At 37.1% G+C, this 25,230-nt stretch overlaps 1 protein-coding gene across 10 annotated transcripts; it reads right to left on the bottom strand.

Annotated features, from left to right (window-relative positions):
- Positions 1–1,334: 1,334 nt before the first annotated feature.
- On the bottom strand, positions 1,335–25,138 carry IQUB (IQ motif and ubiquitin domain containing). 10 transcript variants are annotated; one of them, XM_048300417.1, is made up of 13 exons: positions 24,748–25,138; positions 21,460–21,621; positions 20,243–20,511; positions 19,276–19,413; positions 18,993–19,168; positions 18,596–18,751; positions 16,537–16,747; positions 12,637–12,812; positions 8,104–8,274; positions 6,494–6,670; positions 4,893–5,141; positions 4,286–4,471; positions 1,335–2,092 (listed from the first exon to the last, which is right to left on the bottom strand). In XM_048300417.1, exons 3-13 carry the CDS (start codon positions 20,475–20,477, stop codon positions 1,931–1,933), a joined length of 2,037 nt encoding a protein of 678 aa, XP_048156374.1. In that variant the 5' UTR covers positions 20,478–20,511; positions 21,460–21,621; positions 24,748–25,138; the 3' UTR covers positions 1,335–1,930. The 10 variants fall into 10 exon arrangements, with proteins under 10 accessions (XP_048156374.1, XP_048156370.1, XP_048156372.1 ...); XM_048300413.1 differs by having other exon boundaries at positions 21,460–22,574; XM_048300415.1 differs by lacking the exon at positions 24,748–25,138 and adding an exon at positions 22,440–24,082.
- Positions 25,139–25,230: the final 92 nt, after the last annotated feature.

Here is a 25,230-nt window from a genome sequence, read left to right on the forward strand (position 1 = left end):
GGGGGTGCTGGCTGATGACTGTCTGAACGTGAGCCAGCGTGTGCCCAGGTGGCCAAGAAGGCCAATGGCATCCTATCAGAAACAGTGTGGACAGCAAGACTAGGGAAGTGATTGTCCTTCTGTACTTGGCCCTGGTGAGGTCACACCTCAAATGCTGTTCACTATTAAACTGCACCTTGAATACAGTTTTTTGGCCCCTCACTAAAGAAAGAGATGGAGGTGCTGGAGCATGTCCAGAGAAGGGCAGTGAAGCTGGTGAAGGGTCTAGAGCAACAGAAGGAGATGGCCTCAAGTTGCACGAGAGGAGATTTATGTTGAATAATAGGAAAAAATTCTTCACTGAAAGGGTGGTCAAGCATTGGAAGAGGCTGCCCAGGGGAGTGGTGGAGTCACCATCCCTGAAGGTATTTAAAAGCCGTGTAGATATGGAACTTAGATTCATGGTTTAATGGTGGACTTGGCAGTGTCAGGTTAATGGTTGGGCTCGATTTTAAAGGTCCTTGCAACTGAAATGATTCTAGGATTCCAAAAACCTCCAACACTGCATTGCATTGAAATCAATGGACTACTACCTTTTCATATTTTTTGAACTATTTCCTTACTGTTTATTTAAATCATCCTTCTGGAATTGTAAATTACATTTTTTAAAATCTGCTTAAAAAGAAAGGAAACAAATGTATAAAGAGGCAGGTTCTATGTGACGCATTGCCATTCAACCCATAATTTACTTCAAAACTCCTTTTATCACTGGAGGAAGTTCAGACTTAGCAGCCATTCATATCCTAAGGTTCAGATGTCAGAAAGCACATAAGTCAACTGGAATACTCATGTGCTGCAATTCTACAATTAGTAGAATTCTACAATTAAGTAATTCTACAATTTAATTCAGTACTGAACTAAAATCCAGAATTTAATTAAACTAAAATTCTCAAGTTAATGGTAAAATCAATGGAAAGGTTCCACTGATGTTAAAATGCACTGGTCATCCAGGTACTGGTTCTACAGTTCATATTCTTTTGAGGGAGTCAATCCAGTTTTCAGCTGTTTCGTGCCAAATATGTGCTTATTCTCTCTGTAAATGCTACTGCTTTTTCCTATACAGTTTCATTTGTCAGAGCAAAAGGCTGGGTCAAAACCACATCTGTAACAGAGGTTTCAAGAAGAACCTTGCAATTTTCTCTTGGATTTTTGAATTTACACCATATCATGTTTTTCTCTGTAACTATGATAAAACATAAACTTTTTTAGCTATAAAGAGAATTTACTTCTTCAAATAATACAAACTCCTCAAAAGTAAACATATTTAAAACAGTCTGAAATGTGTATTACAAAAATATGATAAATAATACTCATAATTTATTATAATGAGTGATAAATTATAATAATTACAATAATTTCAAGACATTGAATACAATAATTACATGCTGGCAGTTCCACTGTGAACATCAAGATGAGCTACAAAAAGTAAAGTTACTCTTTTGCACAAATGTTTGCAGGGAAAAGCAGCTATATCTGCAAAGGTATATCTATTCTGTTGTTCTGTATGAATCCATGGTTTGAGGGGGTTTCTGCCTTATGTGCTTAACACAAGAAAAATTAATTCAATACAGTGCTATAGTATTAATTTTCTAATTAAAGGGTGACAAAGAATTAACAGAATTTGCCTAACAGGAATATTACACTATAGACAGAATGTTCCAAGCAATGCAGGAATACACAGAAAAACAATCGTTGCTCTAAAAATTGAGAATTTACAAAGCTCTTTAACAACATTTTATTTTTGTTTTAAATGAGGTTACAAAACTTGAAATGCAGTTAAATTAACTGATTGAGATCAAATTATTTTATCCTCAGAAGTTTATTCTGATCTCTGTAATACAATTAAGGTACTGATGAAAAAGTGTATTTCTTTAAAACCTTGGAATTTAGTTCACTTCTTTAACTTCGAAGAATTATGTTTTTTGCAGGAATTTGCATTAGCCTGATTGTTACTTCTATGCAAAAATGATGACATCGCCGGAAACTGAGCAAAGTAGTTTTGTGCCCAGATATGCTTTTGTTTTATTTTGTAAATAAATGGAGCTTCATAAGCCTGAAAAGAAAAATAAATTCAAATCCCATAAATTCAATTAAAATATCTACAACTCTATGTTTTGCTTCATATGTCAGACATTATAAACATTTTGACATATTTTATACATTATAAATAATGACCCTTTAATAAACTAAGGCAGATAATTTATTTATATACACATAATGAAATATTTTGTAGTTCTGTACTACTATCTTATGGCCCAGTAGTGAAATTACTCCTTACGAAATATTAGTCATGTTTTAAAACCAGAATAATGTTTTTTATCCATTCACGATAAAGCTTATTTATTTCTTTTTTTCAGGTAAGGACATTTGTACTTACATTTGAAAATTAAGTAAGACAATGCTTAGATATCAACATTTGCAAGATGAAGCCTGTTGGGGCATTCCTTGATAAGAATCAGAGTCATTATTTACAACTAATCATGGCAGCAAGTATTTCAGTCAGCATTTGCATGCAGTGGTGACATTTTCCTAAATTCCTAGTGATTAGTAGTAGTTTGGATGATGGAATAAAAAACCAAAATATTTAGTTGAAAAAACCCTTTGCTGTTGCTGTAGCCATCATTATGAATAATTGCTATGAAATAAATGTCTTGAGATGCCTTTTTTGTTTCAGTGAATGAGAAACTTTGATTCAACTTACAACATTCTATCTTTGCCTCATTTTCCTTATTTCACACTCTTTTTTTTTTTTTTTTTTTTGAAACAAAGATTTGGTCATTACCAGTGAAGAAAGGTGACTCCTCACTACAGCTGGTTTACTTCTATTTTTGCTGCAAGAGCTAAAGAAAATAGCTCATGATTTTTAGGTAGGCTTGTGTAGCTTACCTGTTTTGACCTAGCTCCCCCATCCACTGAAGCTCTGGACCTAATTAAGTTAATGGCATTTCTTTGACTATGACATCCAGACTCATGGCATCAAACCAGAGAAGTGCTTAATCAGGATCTTTGCCTGCCATAATGCTGGTAATAGAAATTTATGGATGCTGAGGAGCATCACTAGATTCAGATGGTCTGAATAGCCTTGTTGACTCACAGTGAGTCAGAGAAGTCAATAAAGGGATTTCCAGCTTGAAACTGATTTTACCTTCTAAAGCTAAAGCTCAGTTAAACATGTCTGCTTGAAGACACAAGCTGGGCAATCACACACAAAATACAATGGATGGCAGAATTCCTTTCACCTTTTGAATTCCCTGATGTATTTCATCCATAAAGCAAATGTTTAAAGAGAGCAATTAATTTGCTCTGTCAGTTTAGTTATCACATCCTCTTAAGAATTCCAAAAAGAAGGGCAATACATAACAGCTGAAGCTGCATTTCTGATGCACACATATAGAGTTAAAAATTGAATTAAGAACACCCTGAACAAAAGAACACTAGGCAACAATGACTGCAGATCACTACTTACATAAATCAGTAACCTGGAGCTGAAAGGCTTAATAATCCATTATTAACTGCAGGACAAACACAACTCACAGGATTCCCCCATGCCTTACAAAAATACTCTTGATATATGATCAAGTGGAGACATATTTCACAGACTACCATGTTTAAATATGGAATTTGGGGGGATTGGTGTAAAAATACAGTTATGATGATGAGTTTAACCTAGTCCTAAGTGTTTTGAATTCAGAAGAGAAATTCTGTTTTTACTGCTTAATTGCAATGTCTAAGGTTACATTGTAAGGGATACTTAGCTGACATCTATGTAAGAAATTAGTGACCAATTTTATGATGACAAATGGGTATGTTCTAGACAAAGAACCATTCTTCTATTTAATGAGAAATTTAGAAGACCAGAAACTGATGAGTCCAGAGCATGTGCAAGAGCACAGGCACGCAGCTGTCACAGTATTTGTGGTTAGTCTTTAGTGTGCTTCTCATCCAGGCTAGCTCTTGTCCGATCTGCTCTGAGGAAGAGCACCTGCGTGGCACTGTTCTCAGCAGGCAGCAGGGACGAGGCCACTTAGCTTCTTGCATTTCAGGAGGGAGAATTGGGGCCAGACAGAGTTCAGGTACACAGAATGAGCTGTACATGCCAGATGCCTTGTATCATTTAAATAGTCACAATGAGCCAATTTAAACATGGACAAGTGTAATGACTAAATTTGGCCCAACATAATTAGTCACAGGATTCTATTAAAACTTAACATAAATAATGTAAAAAATTAAGCCCACTGAATTTTACCTTCTGAAGGTTACACAGCTTAAGATGTGCATCTGCCTCTTCTTTAGTGAGGAGAATAGTGTTCCATGGAGACCACTCATGCTGCTTATCCCACCTGATCATAACCAACTCATACAGGTCACTGCAGGCACTGAGAGCTGACTGGGAGTTCCATATGTTCTCAATCAGGTACTGCATATCTGGAAGCTGAAACGAAAGACAGGGTTAAAAAGGAAGAAGCGTGTTTCATTCTACAAGTCTTGCACCCATGTAAAAATCCAAATAAAGCTTTGGGTAAAAAAGAAATTCTATGCACATGTCATATGATCACTTGGCTAAAGAGCATTTTGACATACATATATACTTTTAGCATAGCTGTTGGAACATCTGATTGTTTGATCTGTCAGCTAGATTTCTTGCGATATATAGCTTGCAAACCACCTCTGAAAGTACATCTATGCTTCAAGAGTTTAAAGGCTGCTGCTTTATGGTGTGGAACATCACATATCACAAGAAGAAGTTGCAGCTTTTAGCCCTTTTCTCAACCTATCAACAACATACACAAAATAAAGGACATATAGTCAAAGCCACTGGTTACTGTGAGTAGCAATGCTCTTTCCAACAGTACCTGAACTAAGAAAACAATTTTAGTATCATCCTGATAATCAACTTCAGACTTTCTGAGATTTTCTAGTATAAGTCTGTACTTGAAATATGCTTCTCGTTTCCGAGCCTCATTATCAAGCTGATAACATGAGCGACATCTGCCAATGGTGCGGGAATTTGCAGGAATGGGAAACTCAGTAGATGGTAAGTAATTTTCGCAGCTATGACAGAAGTAAACATTTTTATAAAGCTTTAAGGGATTTTGTGGAACCTAAAAATTAAAAAAAAAAAAAAAAGTGTTAATTTACCACAAGGTATCTTTGTATTACTTGTATGTCACTCTAACTCTGTCAGGATACGTTTTCCATATCTTCATGCAAGTATTTTAATATGTAAAAGCTAGAAGTATTTATTTTAAAATATCCAATAGTGTTGTGATTTTTCTTAGATAGGATACCAAAAGTCACTCTATTTTCTTACTGCATTTGTTAAAATCAGTTATATAAATCAGTCAATTCATTTTTAAGCTATATGAAGATCCTAAACATTATGTTCCAGTGCTCTTCCTGGTGCTTTTATGTATGCAGATTGTCAGTTATTCTGGAAAGATGACGACAGAGAGAAAACAGAAACTAAATTCTTTGCATTTAATTTTTCATGTAGAATCTGCCCTTTATGTCAAAGATGAAACTCTGAGATCATGGGCATATTAATATTTTGGCATAAGAATACAAAATCATCAGACCCACATGTCCAGAAACAACACGGGAAGAAAATAAACAGAACTTGACAGAGACTTCCTCATCCCCATATTCCTTCATGGGTTCTGGAAAGAATATAATATAGTCTGTGCAGAGGGACCAGTTTGAGCAGTCTGATAATCTTTAGTCTCTGCTATGATACATCTGCTAATAAACCTAGTGTAAAATTAATGGTTAGTTGGTTCTAAATCTAACATCTGCATCTAAATCTGACAGGTTCTCTGCTCCTGAGGTAACACTGACCACTGTATGAGGAATGCTCTTCTGATAGATGAAAAATAGACATTGCTACTTAAAGCAGCAACATGTGATACTGAATCATATTTTTATTTGTAATGTGTAGTCAGAAAAGAAAAACAATCACACAAAACTAACTACATCTTCTTCGCACACAATAGCAACTGATTCTACAACAGAAGGCTTAGGTGCAAGCTCACTAGACATTGTCATGGGCAATGTTCTTCCTTTCTGGATGCATGGCATGCTGCCTCTTGACCAGTAGAAAAAACATGAATTGCTCTCTCAGTATATTGGTACTGCTTTGCTGATACCATCCTATAAGATCTACCATTTATAACTTTCAGAGTTGTTACTTCAGACACAAGAGCTCCTGGGCTCTTTTAGTGCTACCAGCCACTTTGTCAGGTGCTTATAACCATGTCTATTCCCCATGCTTCCTAATATAACTAAATAAATTTATTTATTTCTGTGAAGCCTATATACTTGCTATATTTTACTTCTTGAGGAACTCCTCCACCAATTCTACAGCAAAATGTAAAATAAAAAAGCTTTCAATGTTTTCCATTCCCCTTCTCCTTAATTCAATGGCCACAATGTAAGGCTGCAAAAATAAGAATAATACCTTAAGGAACCCAGCAACTTCAGGGTTACACTCTGGAATTTTAATATACTGAAGAAATAATGTACAAATTCTTTTCCTCAGTCCTTCCAAGTTGCATTCTTTCACCTCTCTTGACATAAGATCAATTTCCCTGTCAATTAATGACACTATTTCCTGTGTTAATTTACATTCATGTTCCTGAAAAAAAAAAAAGGAAAATAAACTCCACAACAATAAAGAAGCAAACAAACAAAATCATTCAATGCAGATATGAAAGCAAACTATGGATTCTGTGCCCGTTACCATTGCTACCTCTGTAAGTTAATGTAAGAACGTGTTCACAGAACCCGTTAGTGTCTCAGGGAAACAATCTCCAATGAAACAACTGTAAAGAACTCCAAAAGTGAGAATGCTTACAGATTCTGTTTTAAGGGGCCTGTATATGTATACCAAAGCTGTGAGGAACTGGCAGCCTGGAAGCACTAAAAGATGCTTAGCAGGGGTACACAACAAGTGCAAAATTTTAAGTCTTCAAAAACTCAAGGAATTACTTCCCTAAGAAGCTACTTTGGCTGTGAGATTGAAGGTGTAATGTGGATGGGTTTAAAAAAAATACCACAAATAAACACAAAAAATCCACCACAAAAAAGGCATGGGGGACTCTGACAGTAGGCCTGGAAGTTAGTCACTTCAGTATTTCAAATGCTTGGCAGGAGATTTGCCAGAGAGAGAGACGTAAGAGGTGAAAGAGTTCAGTGATTTCTCAGGCAGAAGACAGTGCTAGTAACAGAAATTTGCTTGTTCACTACAGCAATACTGACTTGTATTAAGATTGGCAAGAGATCATAAACCAGAAGTCCTCTCAATGCCATAGTGACTTTAAATCAAATACTGGCACTACTAAAACAAACAGCAAGATGTTTGTTTGTTTAAATAAGACCAGGAAGCAGTATTCTATTCTAGGCTGATGTCAACAGTATCATCCTGAAAGGACCTTGAAACTCATTCTTTTTGTACATGAATAAATAAATAAAATCAATATAAAAGACTTAAAAAAAATGCAACCAACTTCTAATTCATTGGGAACACTGGCAGCAAGAGTGGGGGCAGGGAGTGAGGGGCAAAGAGAAGCAGAAAAAAATCAGTATTTGCAACCCATAAAACTGGTAATCCAAACCAACAGATAGATAAGGTTCTAAACAGGTATTTCAAGGAACTGAGAAAAAATAAATGGTAATCTCCACATACATCTCTGCCATGGTTCTCATAAGGTTGCTATTAAGTAGTAAACCTAATAATACTATTAAAAAAATAATACTAAAATTAAATAAATAATACTAAAATTGTATTATGTATTAATATACAAAGAAGTCTAAAATCATGGGGTTAAAATCCTAACATGACTTGAAGACAAATATGCACATGACAAAGTGAAATGCGAATTCAGAGTGTGTCTGGAATGTAAAGTACACTCTCACACCAGGTAGTACACGGCGCTGTCTTGCTGCCAGCCCATCATCATGGCACTTGTCTGCCAGCAGGAGCATTGCTTGTGTGTCAACATAATTAAGTGACAGCATCTTTGGAAAGTACAGCTTCAAGCTAAAAATAAATAGAAAACTAAAACTTACCTTCACTGTACATTTGAGTGTTAACAGCACAGATGTTCTCTCATCTTTTGGGATGTCCTTTGTGCTAATGCTGCGGTAGATTTCAAGTAGTTCTTTGCCACGGAGCGTGTTCTGTGTATCCATTTCAGTGATTTTTCCATCAAATGCTTTCCACCTCCTAGGTTGTGCACACTTCAGAAACAATTTGTAGAACTCTGAGCTATTAAAATCTGACCACCAGCTGAACAATTGCATTATGTTACATCAAGTTTCATCAGAGCAAATAGGGACTTAATGTGAATGTAAAAGGCTAATTCTATTGTCAATATTGATACTGCACCTCTTCCACCAAAGCAAGCATTCAATTGTAATGAATGGTTTTCACTTTATTTAAAGCCACGGGTCATGAACATTTCGACTTACAGGATATTAAAAGCAAATAATATTCTCCTACAGGGAAATGCTCTACTTCTTTAAAGTGAATTTACTGACAGTAGTGTTAGAATACATTTGCTCTGTATTTCGCTTTGCAGAAATAAATCCCTTCAAAATATCAGTAAAAATCAATAGGTCTGTTGACTGTGTAAAGATTGCAAATTTAAGACCTTAAAGTCTACTGCAGTAAAAAATGTCTCCAGGGAACTGTTCTATTTATGCTAGTTGCAGAGACAGATAGAAGGAATACGCTTTGTTAGAGCTAGGGCAAGGTAAGTGTTTACAGTTTATCAGAAACTTCACCTAGGTTCTTGTCTGCTAGCTTAACCACATGCCATATGCTTTATGCTTCAATTATCTCTTTGCACATCTTTAACTTTTCCAGAGAGTAGGAGGTTACGCGATGTCACCTGCGCCACCGGGCCTGAAAAGTCCAACCATTCTCTTCTTTCCAGAAGACTCGTTTTGGTTGCAAATCACACTGTTACATAAGGAGATAGGTATCCAATTCCAATAGAAAAAGAGTTTTCAAAAGCTTCTCCCCATCGTTACTTAATTCCATTTCCTTTTCTTAATGGGGAGAGGTATTTGAAACCTCTTTTTGTGTATTAATTATTCTCTTTCACTATATTTGGAACTTAAGTGTTCACTAACACTCACAGACTTCACCTTGCAGTCTCAGTGTGAGCCAGCAACAGCAACCCTTCATGCAGCATTCACATGCCTAGTAGTTTTCTGGACATGACCCCAGCATTGACAATCATTATTTTGACAAAACAGGCTTGCTATGGTGATAGGTAATAAAAATACCAAGAATTTTAAATAACTAGAAGAGAAATGATTAGTTACCACCACAATCAAAACAGACTTTTCCTCACTTTTAAATAAAGTTAGGTAGGGAAAATAAAGACAAAATAATTTTTAAAAGGATTTAACACCAAATTACTGATATTTAATTACATTATTGGGGGGGTAGAACTCTAATTAAAGGAGATACTGTTAACCAGAGGTCACATTTCAGAGTCAAAATTAAGAAATGCAATAGCAAAACCAGACATTAGCTAAAAAACCCAAAACAGCAAACTTAATTCCTTAGTGAAATCTTGGAATTTCTGTAAAACTAGAGTGAGGCAATTTTCTCTCTGTCATAAATAGGGAGCATTCTACTGTAGCTTCATTTTTTTTTACTATCTTTGTACAAGACTAAAAATTCTTAAAAAAACCCCAACACACCCCCCCCCCCCCCCATTTTGCAAATAATAAAATTCAGACTGACTTAGAAGCTGTCTATCATGCTGTCGATCCTTTGTATGTTAGACTGGGACTAACTGCTGTTCTCCATGTAGTAGTTAATTCAGTACCCACACTTGATCCTCTTCAATGAAATCACTTACAATAACACAGAAAGGTCATTTGCTTATGCTAGGAAGAATCAATGGCCAGAGTATAGCCTAGGAAATAGTCAGTAAAATTAGATTCTTCTGATAACTTTGCAAACCGAGTATGTGCAAGCAGTCTTGGTATCCTGTTCTGCAAATGACCCTTAACACAGACCAATTGTGTTATAATTAATTCTTCGAAGATATATCCGTAACTTCTGTATTTTTTCTTACTACCTTATCATAGCTGGGTGTTACATTAAAACATTTCCAAATGTAAAAAAAAAATGCAGCTTTTTATGGAAAAAAGAAGGAATCACAAGTCCTCTGTGATTCAGGACTGTTTGTCTGTTCTCCATACTGACATGTGAAAAACTAAAACTTTGAGATCTTCTGCCAGCTTTTTCTTGTCTTTCAGTCTGCTGGCAGTGCTGTGGAATTTACAATAACCCTGTTATCTGTATTACTTCAGAAAGCAAGGCTACTAAACTGAGTGCCTGAGGAGAGAAACACACTGCCACAGACAGAGAGAAAAAGGTAAGTAAAATAAAGAAAAATCCATAGGATGTGTGCAGAAATAGTACAAACCATGAAGGGTATGAACTGAGCGACAGTTAATAATTACACAAATTTCTTTAAGAAAATACGATTGCTGCATAAAAGCTTAATCAAATACTTCATCTCCAAAGTACAAATGCAGAAGAACAACGAGCTCAGCATAAAGAAGAACCCCCTAGAACACAGTGCACAACCAACCAGTAGCAACCTTTGTAAGAGCACACATGCCTGTGGAGGTACATGCTTAAAGTAGCAAAGAAGGGAACAAAGGTTTCCATGGAGAAGCAAGTTTCATACCACACTGGCCATTGCAGCTTGCAGTCTTCAGATGTGAAAGATGTTATTCCAGCTTTAACTGGCAAGTATCCAGATCAACATTACCAGCTCAAAGTTCAAGAAAAAAACTAAACAATCCCTAATCAAACACTCAACAATATATTTCATAGTGTCATTTAAAGTGCTTAAATTGCAGAAAAAACTAAATAATCCCTAATCAAGCACTCAACAAATTTCATACTGTCATTTAAAGTGCTTAAATTGCACTGTTACAGTCATAGCAAACCATCCATCTAATTTTGAGATTTACAAAATTATTTTATCTTTTTAAAAAATGCAGAAATTGCTACTTTTTCTACCTCTGAGTTAGGCTGCTGTCTATGTCAACAGTTTAGAATAACACTCAAAATCCTACAGCCGACATGATAAAAAACCATGAAAAGTTACACTAGTTCAGAAGCTTATTAGATTTTAAATGTTAAAAGAATACAGCCTCTTTCATGAAAAACATAATGTATACATTTAAAATAGGAATAAATAAATTAGTATTAACTGCTTCAGAAAAATGTCCACTGTTTGGAAAGACAGAATATCTGTTGTCTCTGATGCATCTCCTGAATCTCTAAACATCAACTGTCACTGAGAATTCTCGTACTTTGCTTCTGATTTTAGATGTAAGAGAATTGTACAGTTTGTCAGAATATGTGCTGGAAGTAATCTGTTCAGGGTAGGACATTGGAAATCATCCTCATGGGAGAAGTAATGACAATCAGTTAAGAGAGAAATATATTTGCTTTGACTGTTCTAAGCTTCTTTTTCTTACAAGATAACAGAATAGATTGTAAGTAATAGAAGCAAACATTAAACATAGGAATGATTCAAGGCTCTGAAAATATTCCTAATTATTTAGTTTTCTGGGGATTTTCATTCATGAAAGCAGTAAAACATAAAACAATCACACCACAGCGATAAATGTGGTAATAGTTCCACCAACATTTCAGATAAGCAATTTGTTCATAATTAGAAATGTAATAGATTTTATCAATTCACACTTACAGTATGGTTCCCCTGCATCAGTAATAAAAATAATGAAAAAAGCCTCTTTTGGACAAAACTGCCATTTTTACTTTTGAGCACTTAATAGTCAAAATTTTAAAATAATAATAAAAAAATTAGCTAAAGATCATTTCTGTTGCAGTATTTCTTTTCACAATCATGTCACATACTTTGAAAACAGAAAATAATCTATTACTTTTTTCCAGTTAGTGGATGTCTACCTAAAAGGACAAGGTTTTTTGTATTTTACATTAAGATACCATTGAATTTAATGTCATTTAATATCATCTTTGTGAATGAAGAAATGCTTATTTTTTTAGTAACGACTGAACAACACTTACCTTAGATATCATCCTCAAGATTATAAAAGAATGAAATCTCAAGGTGAAGTTCTAAGGGAACTAAAGTTAGTGATTCAATAACTGAGTTCAACATCAGATTCAAATTCTTCTTTATAAATGAAAACAGAATAAATGCTTTCTTTAAAGACAGACATACAATGACCAGAGGCCTATGCTCAGTTGGGAAATTAATGACAGATTTACTTCCTGAAGGATAACATATTTATACTATTATAATTTATTATATTTATCGTTTATATTTTTATAGTTAACAGTCTTAATGATGCACTGTTCAACCTTCAGTCAGTCTGAGAGCTATGAAATTCTCAGCTTGGAAAAAGAAATCTACTGAATTGTATTGACATGAACAACAACATAATTTGGATATTTATAAAACTAGCATTCACATAATTAACTGTTAAAACCCACGAAAGTTACTTTTTGTACTTTGCAAGTGTATTTTGTGTTCCTGTACTTTGGTATTCTTTATGATCAGCCTAATAACTGACCTTACCCAGAAGTTGCAGTATTGCTTTTTGTTGATTCTCCACATTGGCATTTAGTTTGTGCATCCCAATGCAGGCAATGAGCTCTGTCTCTTCTTCCAGAAGCGCACAAAGTGCTGCCTTCCTTTCAGCTCCACTGAGAGTTCTGTTAATTCGCGCAGTCTCCTCCTGCATCCACACTGCAGATACAAATATTTGGGGTATTTTTTACAAGACAATTTCCAGCAAAACTTCTGCTTTCATATTTAAAAGAAACAATATAATTGACTTTTCCTTCAATATTCACTAAAAGCCAGTTTCCATTTTAGGCCATTGATTGTTATGGTTATTTTCAATACATGTGAGATGGCCTAGAAAGGAATGTAAATTATACAGATGTTCTGTGAGAGTATGTGTGTGTACATCAATTCCAGACTGCCAATTTGTACTCCAAAATTAAGGATGAGTAGGAGAAAAAGGAGCTCTATGTGAGAAAAAGAATTTAGCTCCTGTGGAAATGTGTGATGAAATGGCTGCTTCTTAACTGTGGTACCACTAGTACTCCGTGCTGAGAATATTACTGCTTCTCCCTGCATAAATTAGTAGAATCTAAAGAAGCTTGAAGTCCTCCAAAACCGAGATAAAACTTGACTGACAGTCACATTTAGCACTCCAGGTCTTACACTGGATATTGCAGTGGTATCACCTTTTGCCATCCAAGGCAGATGAATATACATTAATAACTAGACAGTCATTGCCTTACGCTCTTTTTACTCTTCTACAACATAACCCTCCAAGTGGGAGAAAGTGGCCACAGAAGAAGCCACAAGATGGTCATGAGGGCAGCACATGGATCAGTACATGCTGTGTAAGAATCTGACCCCGACACTTACGCTGCCCGTACACAGACTACATGGCTTTAGAGAAGTCTGTCTGTAAAATCAAACTGTGTTTACTGCCTTTGCATATCCTGTAACAATTTTTGGCTTCTCTGAAGAGTCTGATTCAGTTCAAATACCTCTGGAGTTTTGTAGGAAATTTTGTAAGATCCAAAACTTCAACGTTCCTGATTAATACCTCGAAGTGTTGTTATCATTGCAGAACAGTTAGGCAAAAGCAAAACCCAGCATAAAAGAAAACAATCCAATATGTGATGCACTGAAAAAGCCTGTAACATCCTGGATCTGGTAAGATCAGAAGCAGGAGGAGGGAAAGGAGGAAGGCTTATTTTCTGCCTGTGGCTTCTTATCTACAATAACTTATGTTTTCCATTTTAAAATATTTCAATTCATTTCCTTAAGGCTCTCCAAGCTGTAATATGACATTTGTCTGACAAGGTCTGAGAACCCCAAAATATATTTTTTAAATAAAGTCAATTCAGCAAACAACATAATTATGTAGAATTAATTTACATGAAGCTTTATTATGCCTGAAGGGGGCAGCAACTTCTAAGGTGGAGCCAATAAATATAGTAAGCACTTTTATACTTTCAGAAATGAAGAAGCTGTCACTCACACAGATACTCACCTCTTGATTCCCCTTATACATGCAACCAAGTTAAAACACTCCTCTTAGATTATCTGTTCTATAGGCAGGGATTTTACTTATTACTCATTACAATTTTTATTCTGGTTTTTATAGAATAAAATAGTTCATACTTTTCAAATAAATAATAAATACCTATGCAGACATGCTGAATATACAGATAGATCTCATTTGCACTATATAGGCACAGACAAGCTTTGGTACCACCAGGAATTGCTTGTACTGGCTGACCCTGTAATAGTAACCCTGTCGTGACTGCAGCAATAACCTTCACAGATCCCTGGAGGACAATACGCTCAATTTTATTACTGTCACAATGATTTAGCTTGTGTAAACTGTTGGCACTATAAGAATGTAAAGTTGTTTCAGATGCAGGTAGGAAAAAATCCTCAACTTCCTAGAATCATTAAGCTTTATTAAAAAAAAGAGCATGACTGCAAATCTCCACGTAGAGCAGCAACTACTCAACATCAGTTAACAAAAACTAAATAGTGAGATTGATACCAGACCATTATATTTAACAAAATATTAAAAAACCCTCAAATACTGGAATTCGTTCTGTTTTGAAGTGGCGCATGTTTTTTTCAGGTTGCCTAGATATGAAATTCCTGAACATGCTTAGCTGAAAGTTTTATTATTTGTGAATCCAAAGTCATTAAATTAAGTAAGAGACACTTGCATAACCATAAGTTTCAACTCTAAAAGTATCATGGAGATCAGCACTCTTCCATAGCTTATATGTACTTGGTTGTTTTTATTGCAAGTAAGACTCCTCATACTTAAAAAGAAAAAAAAAAAAAGAAGTGGATCATACATCCAATAGCACATTAGTCTGGAAACACCTTCTTGAAGAAAATATTGCAGGAAATCAGATGCCAAATAGTAAGACTTCTCATAAGTGGCAAGGAAAAAAATACTGAGTACCTTGGCGTTTGATTATTTAGATACACCTTTAAAAGGGCTTGATTCTTGGGAAGTGAAAAGCAAACTATCTACAAAGAAAAAGAGGGGGTTAAACAACCCTAAACAAACCACAAATCTCATGAAGATACCATTCCAACAACTGCAAAGTTCAAGACAAGCAATAATTTTTACATTTGTCACGAACAGTGATATTTATAAATCATTTATTAATTCAGACAAAGCAATTTTTTCAATGCCACACAAAGTATGACAGCATTAAAAGATTAGTGTATAACTTGGGAATTCTTGAATCGTGATCCTAAGCTCTATGAATAACACATGCCACCAAATTTATGCTCAGTTTACCACTGAAGAAAGAGCTGAGATGGTTTAAGTTGGGGCAGGTGGCTTTGCAATGAAGTAGGTAATCCATTAGGTCAGTTCTGCTACAGGGACAAAAATAGCCAAACTACAAAAGAGCTAGACCATACAGCACTGTAGCCTAGACAACAAAGGAGTTGTTACAAGTCGCAGTACAAACCTCTGGCTTTAAAAGAGATATTGTGAAAAACCAAAATTTGTCTTGCTGTTTCTTTATATGCTCGTATGAGTCCATAGCTTTTGACTGTTTTTATTTTTCCAAACTCTTAAGTTTTTTTGTTAATTTGCACCATTAGTTTCCTGTAAGGTTTTATGCCAATTATCTGCAGTATTCACATTATTTTTCTGGAAAAGTTTAGAGGTGCTTGCCTGTATTAGACATCATCTACTCCAAGAATAGGAAATGTATGACTTTCTGAATGTCCTGCAGAACTCCTAAGAGATTTTTAAAATTTTGACAACACAGTTTTGGGAAACATGGAATGAACTAGAAAGGAGAAAAAGCATCAGTAGAAGACAACTAAGACAAAAGGAGTAACTTCTGTCATATGTTGTAAAATTCTGTGCAAAAATTTAATCCATTATAAAAAAGTTTATAGCAAATTATGAATTATGGATCTTAATACTAATTTCTTCACAGAATTGCTTTCAGTGTCCTAAACGTAGAGTAAAAAATCAAAGTAACTCTGATCTAAAAAACACCCTTTTTGTTCTTCTAGCTGACCTTAACTTTAGACATAAATAAAAAATGTTAATAAAACTGCCAAATAGCACTATTCTACAAGCCAGCTTTTTCCAAAAAAGGTGTACTAGTTTTCACTGGGCTAGAGTTAATTTCTCCTCATAGTAGCTTGTAAGGTGCTGGATGTAGATGACACAGGGATGTTTAGTTATTGCTGAACAATGCTTACAGAGCATCAAAGCCTTTTTTCTGTTTCTAGTAACACATGAAAGTAAAATAATTATTTTAAAATGAAACAAATTCCACTCTAAGTGAAAAAAAAAATCATGGAAATATCTATTAAAAATGTAAGTTTGTTTTAAATAAACGGTACTATTTTGTTGCTTTAAGGATTTCCCTTTAAGAAAACTTACATTCCAAGTCATGGTACAGTAGCTCAAAGTCTTCTTTTGTTTTAGGGTTCAGTTTTTTCTCATATTCCCTTATCAATTTTTCTTCTTTCTCCCTTTTTTTCTGTAATTCTTCTTGTGCCTCCCGTGCCAGCCTTAACCTCTTTTGTTCCATCAGATTTTGTGCTAAATTTATAGCATGCCAACGACGGAAATATTTCTGTAATACTATTACCTATATGTGATACAATACCAAAGAATCATGAATTTAAAACAAAACAGCATAGTATTTTGTAGCATAGTATCTTATTCTTAACTGTTCTGTTCTCCAGCTCCCTAACTACATTTTCTAAGATTTGTCTTGTAGTGAAACTAATTTAAGTGTTACAAAATCAGTAATGTACTAGTAGTTTAAGCACTAGTATGATTACTCAGTTATGTAACTGCAGGAGTTTAACCAGTGAGTACAGTGAATAAACTAGGTTCAAATAATCAAATCAAAATATAAACTATATTTAAATACCCATTTTTCTTTTTCAAATCTCCTCTTAAAAATGTCTTTTGCCATGTACTGCTTTTCTTCTTTTCCTTATCTTACTACCAATTTACATAGTGGGAATGTAGACACGTTTGCAAAATTTCTTTTAAATTTCTAGATACAAAAATCAACACAAAATCAACTGCATTTTATTTATGAACAAATAATGAAAGTGAAATTACTAATGCTGTTACGACAGAAATGAAAAAAGAAAATTAAATCAGCTACCTTCCCAAGCCTCACCTTCTGCTGGCTGAGTTAGCACTTGAACTACAAGCAGTTTAGTCAGATCAATACCATGAGATACTAAGCATTGTTCAGCATTGAAAGCTATCAAAGAGAAAATCATACTAATACAGTTACACTGTCTCTGGTAATATCTTAATCTAAAACTTCTCTTGAATATGCCTTCAAATAGTATTTCAGTATGGACCTATACTGCACTGTGCAAATCCATCAACATGAACCAACACCAAGCTGACATCTCTCTACTGTGCATAATAAATTACCAACAGATACACTACAGATTTCAGTAAGTGTCACTAAAGACAGTCCTGAGGAAATGATTCCCTGCTTGGGTTCCATTTCTACAAGATGCTCATTGCCGTCAGCTAAAGATGACTGATTTAAGAAGTTCTTACAGGAAACGTCTACCCAGAAAATTTCAAAGATTTTGCCAACCATGCCAATACAATTACTAATACAATTATTCTACTTAGACACTTGGGTAATCAACTGTTTCTCCATCCAGTTGGATTCAGACTATTTCCAGCAATCAAATTAATAACTAGAGCATTTACAAAGCAGTGCCTCACCTAACACCATTTAGGGCATACTTGAGTTAGTTGTGCAGCCATGGAATACATGGTTTCCAAAAAAGCAATGTGAAATGCCTCAATGGCATCCTTTGCACAATGAATATGCAGAATCTATAACCTGAATTACCTTCATGAGGCAACTCAGTGTACCAGAAAACCCCACAGACCCATTGCCTGTGTTTGAACAGCCCATGTCTACCTTAGTGTCAAAGCAGGGAGCTTGAACAGAATCCAAAACGGATCAGTTTGCCCAAGGTAACCTGCCAAGTCTGATAAAAAAACCCAACCAAACAGACAAAGAACACAAAACTCAAAAGCTGAATGCAGATCTCCCAAATCCTAACCCAATACTCTCTCTATTTCAGGTCATACATTAAGCGTGTAGCTTAGGTTCTTCCACAAAGATCACGAGGATCTTTGTTGTAGGAACAAGCCTGTTTCAATCCTTAATGCTCCACATGGAAACTTAACTGTCACTGTAAGACAGAAAACAATAAATTCAGAATTCTTAATATTTAAGAGATTGCAAGGTATCAAATGTCACTAGAACCACAGAGCAAACACACACTTCCCCTTTATCTAAAAGATTACAAAAGATGAGCTTAAGAAGACATTTTACAGTTCCCTTTTAAATTCAATCTTTGAACACTCTGAACATGCATTAAATATTCAGATAACCTTCACAATACATTGCTTTACAGAGAGTTTCAAACAGATAAGGACTTACTGCTTCAAGTCTACGTTTATGGTATTCCTCTGCTGTAAAATACTTTCCAGGAGTTATTAGTTTGTCAGTCATGTTTGATACATAAAGGCCAATTTTAGTCATCTGTGTCGATGTTGTATTTCTTGTTTGTTGTTGCTTATTTTTTTCCACAACTGTCTGTGGAAAAAAATGCATGTTAGATTAGAACAAAATACACAGAGATTTTTTCCTCATTACAGTAAGTGGCAAAATTAGCTAATTGTAATAAAAATCACAAGACTAATGATATTTGTCCACTAAATACTTTCATTTGCACGTTTATTTCGGATTTACTTCCTCTTTCCTATCAGAAATAGTGTAAGCAGTCTATTCCATTTGGCAAAAACAACATCCTAAAAAGACACTACAAAGCCTTTACCTGTGTTTCCTTACAAAATAACTGAATTCCTTTGTCAGGTCGTCTTTTGGGTTTTGTTTGTGATCCTGCATTATGAAATTCCACTCCTGTTGACATGTTCCTAAATCCACCCAGAAAAGGTTTATTATAGGTACGTCTTTCAATTTTTACAACTACTTCTTGAAATGAATCCGAATCTGTTAAAATGGAAGTTCCAAAATAGAAATATTATTTCTTTCAGTAACACACCTAGACTAGACCATAATTATATAGGTATCGATACATGTGCAAAACCAGCATTTACCTGTTTGTACTCTGACAGTTATGACATCAGGCATGTGGTAATCCTGTTGAATGACTTCTCTGGGAAAACGTTCCAGATTTTCAGACTGGACAGTTTCATCAGTCTTCCTAAGTGTTTCATTATCCTCAATCATGCTTGCTAAAAATAAAACCAAAATTCATTCCTGAGAAGCTTCTCAAAACAACTAAGTAACTCATTCAAGTTTACCCCAGGGTGATTTTATTATAGCACTGCAACACAGCATAATCATAGTTTTTTCAGCTGGAAAGACAGTCTATTTGAAAGCTGAAATAGTATTTTCATACAATTTTAAAGGAGATATCTAATGTAATGTCACTGAAGACATTCCTAGCCAGCCACTCAGAATGAGAGCATCCAAGTGCAACCCAGCCAAGAGGAAGGTAGTCAGCAGGTCCCCAGTAGGAACTGTCATTCACTGTGCTCATGTGCTGAACAGGATATGCTGCCTCTGCTCTGAAGAACTAAGGAAACAGGGTCCTGTATTGGGAAGAGGAAGTGACCGAAGACACTCAAAACACGCAGGAACAGGTGTAGGAAATCATGGAGCTTTTGGGGAACTGCAGGAGAAAGACACGGATAAAGAAGGGTGGCAGGTAAGCTACAGGGGAATCTAAGAAAGGTAAAATAGTAAGGTGATTTCTGTGATGTAGTCTGAACTGTTAATTTAAATGCACATGCAAAATACGTATACCTACTCATACACGTTTCTGGAAATAAGAATCATTCTTTAAAATGCCATCTATAAATTACTAGTACAGCCTGAGATAAAGAATACATTTCTTACCTTTAGAGTATGTTTTATATGAGAATTTAAAAAGTTACTTCAGGACCAAATCCCAGCAAGCATAAACAGAATGAGGGTGTCTAAGGTTGCAAGAAGCTATAACCAAGTTGAAAAAATACCTCTTTAAAACACTACTGCCCAACATTTTAACAACTTCTTTACCTGTCTCTGTCCCATTTGCTGTATTCTCTGTTAGTACTGAATTTTGAGAAGTTTGTTCTTCCCTTTCTGAATTTCTTATTTCAGATAAAGTACAGTAATTCTCATTGTTAACAGGAGATGTGATCTCAGGTGATGTGCTAACTGGAGCTTTTTCTTGTGAGAATGCCGGTGATTGCTCTGCACCTGACCCTTCTGATGTAACAACTTCAAAGCCACTATCTGATGCATCTTCCATTTCCTAAAGCATCAGTTGCATGCTTTTAACCTTTCTGCAAGAATAATCACAGGATCTATTAAAATTTGCATACTGAAACATTTCTACTACTAGAATTGTGGGTAACTTACTGTCCTGAAAAGCTTTTCCTGTATCTATTCCCAAAAGGCCTACTGAGAACAGCATGAGACCTTTGCTTGCACCAAACAGAAAGCACTTCTGGCTGGTGTTTACCAAACGTAATAACTCCAAGGCAGGTAGCCAGCACAGTTCTTTTTACCTCTCGTTCTCTGCCTATAGAACAGGATGGTCCAAGGGGTCATTACCCAGACACAGCACACCTTTACGGTTTTCCGGGCTGGCACCGAAATGACGCAGGCTGGAAGAGTCCTAAGCCCACGCTCCTGAACATAAAAAACCACAACCAAACCCGCACGACCCGGGACGCAGCTGCCGGCGGGAGCCCGGCTGCCGGTGGTGCCAAACCGCAGGGGCGGCCCCTGGCACGGTGCGCACCGGGGCCGGACTGCGGCCGCCGCTCGGCGCAAGGCTGGGACCCGCGCACCCTCCCGGCCCCGCCCCCGCGGCACCTCGCGGCCCGGCGGCGCTCCGGGCGGGCACTGCTCGCCCCGGCGGCGGCGCGGTAGCCACGGCAACCGGCCCGGGCGGCGCGAGCGTGCGCAGTGGGGAGCGGGGGCCGGGCCGCGCTGCGCTGACGGGAAACGCACCAGGGACGGGAAGGGCCGGGAGGGGAGGGAAAGGGAAGCGGTGCTGAAGGATGAGCAACGCCCCTGGTTCCTTCCAGCCCCACAGCAGCTGCACGAACCCGTGCTGGCGGCCTGGAGCGGCCCCAGTGCTGGCACACCCGCAGTGGCCGTGCCTACGCTGTGACCCTGAGCAGGGCGATGATGAGCTCTTACCAGCCCACAGCGGCCCTAGTGTATGAAAACACTGTTTTTCCTTATATCCGTATACTGTAGATAGTAGCAGAAGTTGTACTAACCCCCCAGAACTGTTGGATATCGAGAAAGGGTGTTGTGTGTGAGTGTTGCCAGCCCTCGTACCACACACGGTCACTTCCGAGCTGTGTGGCAGTGCGTACCCATGCCATGGGTTGTGCCGAATAGTGCTGCTCCCTGGAGGTTCTGTGCTGTGAGGACTGAGGCTGTTAAGTGGAAATTAAAACGCAGATGAGAATGAAAACCGTATGAAATTGAATTTCCTGGTGTTTGAGGTGCCAACTCCTGCAAATGTTTCAGCATGCTACAAGAAAACTGAGGGGACACAGTCACACAACTTTCAGACGTGAAATACACAAGTTCTGTGTTGCAATTCCAGGAGAATCCTGAAAAAACCATTTCAGCAGGCATTGAATTTATATGGATTCTCAGTAATTGTGTGCCATGGTCACTGTTACCATGTTTCCAAGACATTGTTAGGCACTTGATCATGGGCCTGTTTCACATCAAAACAACAGAAATTTCCCATTACCACTGCTAATGCTGTTTTTTTCTAACACGGGGTTTGAACTCCCAGAAGAGGATCACCATTAATCCTATAGAAAGATACTGTCATTTGTGTCACTTTGTCACTGTTAAATAGTCGATTAACATTCAAACTCATTTCCAAGTTTCATTAGAGAAAAAAAAATGAAGAATCATTGCAACAGCATATAAGCTTTGAATATTAAAATAATAATAAAAAGCAGCTTTCACTCATGTCCTATTGGTTTTGGTTTCGGGTTCAGAACACAGCCACTCAGGATAGGTTAAGCAGCACAGATGGCAGGTTCGGAATGACAAAAACCTCAGTACTTGCTCTGCTCTGGCGATGGGAAAGTTGTTTTTCTGGTGTAACAGGCTCTGTCTCTAACACGTCCCATCCTTGCAGATAAAATAATTTTTTACTCCCATGACTTCAAGCAGATGATCTCATAAAGATCTAAAGTTTGTTAACTCTAAAGCTTGCAATGATTTACCTTACCATATTACTACAGATGATAAAATCCTTTGCATCATCATGTATTTCCAACAATTAAAGGAGAAAAATCAAGCAAAATCATTAGTCAGCCTTCAAATTATGCCTTGCTAGCATATTCCTCTTGGAATAAATTAGGACCTGTATGGAGGACACAGATGTGCATTTGTGAAAGGGAGAAGAGTATGCTTTTATCAGTGAAACTCAATTTTAAAGGCCATGTATCGAATTTCAGCAGCAGTGGGCCAAGAAAAAAACCTTCCTCTCCCCTGGAGCACAATTAATGAGCTTATAGGAGAGCTGTTTTAAATCACATGACAAATACATCTTTAGAAGTGGAGAAAATAACTGAAAAATAAGAGTTCAGCAAATGTCTGTTATGGAAGAGTAGAAGGAATTCCAGTAGTTGCTACCATATTCTGGCAACTTTCCTTCCCCCCTCCAGTATTTCATGCCAGTATCATTCATACTAGACTTCGGGGTTTTTTTATTTGTTTTGATTCCTCTCAGGTCAGCTCAATACTTATTACCTAAATCCACTGATTTGCATTACTCATGTGACAGCACTGGCCCTCATTCAAGTCTGTAATCCCTTAATATTTCTCATGTGAAAATTGTGTTTGTTAACTTTATCGAAATCCTCTTCTGGAATGCCATCTAGTGGTTTTACTTAGGTAAAGACCAGCTTCTACCCTCGTCAAGACTGAAAAATCCTTCAAAACCAAACAATGAAACAAAGTATTTCACGCTTTTTCAATTTTCAAAATCTAAAAATTTCTGTAATTGTTGTAATAATAGTTGGGGAAAAAAAACCCCAATGCTAAATATGAAAAAAACGTTTCTGGAGTGAATTCCCTGGGAATACTGTTTTTCTCTTCTATTGACCTACTCCAATACCATTTGCAAGAAATAGAATATAAATCTGTAATTAATAATTTATAATAATGATGTCACAGGTAAATGTATAGGCCTAAAAACTATGAAAAAACAGCTATGACCAAGTACGTTGTGTAATGTTAGTAGTGCATGTATAAATGCTTATTAAACTGCAGATTTTTGTGATGTAGCTATATTCCTGTCTTTAAACTTGCAGGAATGTTACTAATGGTCTTGAAAAAAACATCAGTAAAGGCAAACCTGCACAGTACCCTTAGATCTAGTTAGGATATTTTAATTGGGATTTATAAGCTTAAATCTCTGAACAAAAGCTTTCAAAAGAATCATAGCATACCCTGAGTTCCCAGATCACAGAATATTCTGAATTGAAAGGGACCTGCAAGGATCATCAAGTCCAGCTCTGAAATGAATGGCCCATCCAGGGACTGAACCCACATCCTTGGTGTGATTAGCCCCATGTTTTAACCAACTGAGCTAATCTCAGTGCTCAACTACCCTCTGAAAAACCTTCTTGAAATAGCAAACCTAGACCTCTCCTGATACAGCTTCATGCTGTTCCCTTGGGTCCTGTCACTGGTCACCAGAGATGAGTCCCTGCTCTTCCACTTCCCCTTGTTGAGAATGTTGAAGACCACAATGAGGTCTCCCCTCAGTCTCTTCTGCTCCAGACTGAACAGGCTCAGTCACTCCTCGTACGGCTTCCCCTCAAGGCCCTTCACCATCTTCCCTGCCCTCCTCTGGACACTCTAAAAGCTCTTTCTTTCTTGTGGCACCCAAAACTGCCCCCAGCACTCACCATGAGGCTGCCCCAGTGCAGAGTAGAGTGGGACAATCCCCTCCCTTGCCCAGCTGGCCATGCTGTGCCTGATGCACCCCAGGACAGGGTTGGCCCTCCTGGCTGCCAGGGCACTGCTGACTCAAATTCAACTTGCCACTGGCCAGGACCCCCAGGTCCCTTTCTACAGCTCTGCTTTCCAGTGTATCATTCCTCAATCTGTCCGCATATCCAGGGTTGCCCCATCCCAGGTGCAGAATCCAGCACTTGTCTCTCTTTAACTTCATATTGTCGGTGATTGCCCATCTCTCTAACCTGTTGAGGTCTCTCTGAAAGGCCTCTCTGCCTCGAGGGAGCCAACAGCTCCTCTCAAAGTAGTGTCATTGGCAAACTTACTTAGTATGCCTTCCTGTCCTGCACCTAAGTCATTAATGAAGGTATTGAAGAGCACTGGGCCTAAGATGGAGCCCTGTGGGACCCAACTAGTGACCAGTAGCCAGCTTGATGTCACCCCATTTACTGCAACACTTAACACTCACGATGTGAATCAACAATACACCAATACAAGTCTACACAAAGACTTTGTGGGATCCCAGTACTAAAGCCTGTGCCACACGTGTTACGCCAAGTATGGTAACCTACCTGCTAACAGGAAACCAGTGCTGCCATCACTTTTGAGTAGTAGTCTTCTTTCTCCCCCTCACCTCTCCAATCTTCCCAGTACCTCCCCCAAGTCAGAAATAGTGTTTAGTTATGTGGGCAGCAAGGTCAGCCAGTTCAGGACAGGGATTCAGCTGAAACCTAAAAACCTGTTATTTTTGGGAAGCATTAGATCCCTCATCACAGTATCTGCATGGCCATGAAGACCCTGTCAGGGGGTAACCAAAAATACACAACCAGAGGTGGGACAAAGTCATCATATTTTCTTCAACTTGGATTTTGATTTCAAGTGGCCTGCAATGTCTGTATTTTTAACTTACAAATACAGATTATAAAAATAATTCAGCATAAGGCACAAATACCCTGTTAAAATACGAAAAATTAAATAAACCAAAGGTTGTAGAAATGCCAGAAAGAATTTTCTTAAAACCATTTTTGCAAGAAATTGGCAGCAGTCTTTAGATT

Source organism: Corvus hawaiiensis, chromosome 4, assembly GCF_020740725.1.
Source record: "Corvus hawaiiensis isolate bCorHaw1 chromosome 4, bCorHaw1.pri.cur, whole genome shotgun sequence".
Lineage (NCBI taxonomy): Eukaryota > Metazoa > Chordata > Aves > Passeriformes > Corvidae > Corvus > Corvus hawaiiensis.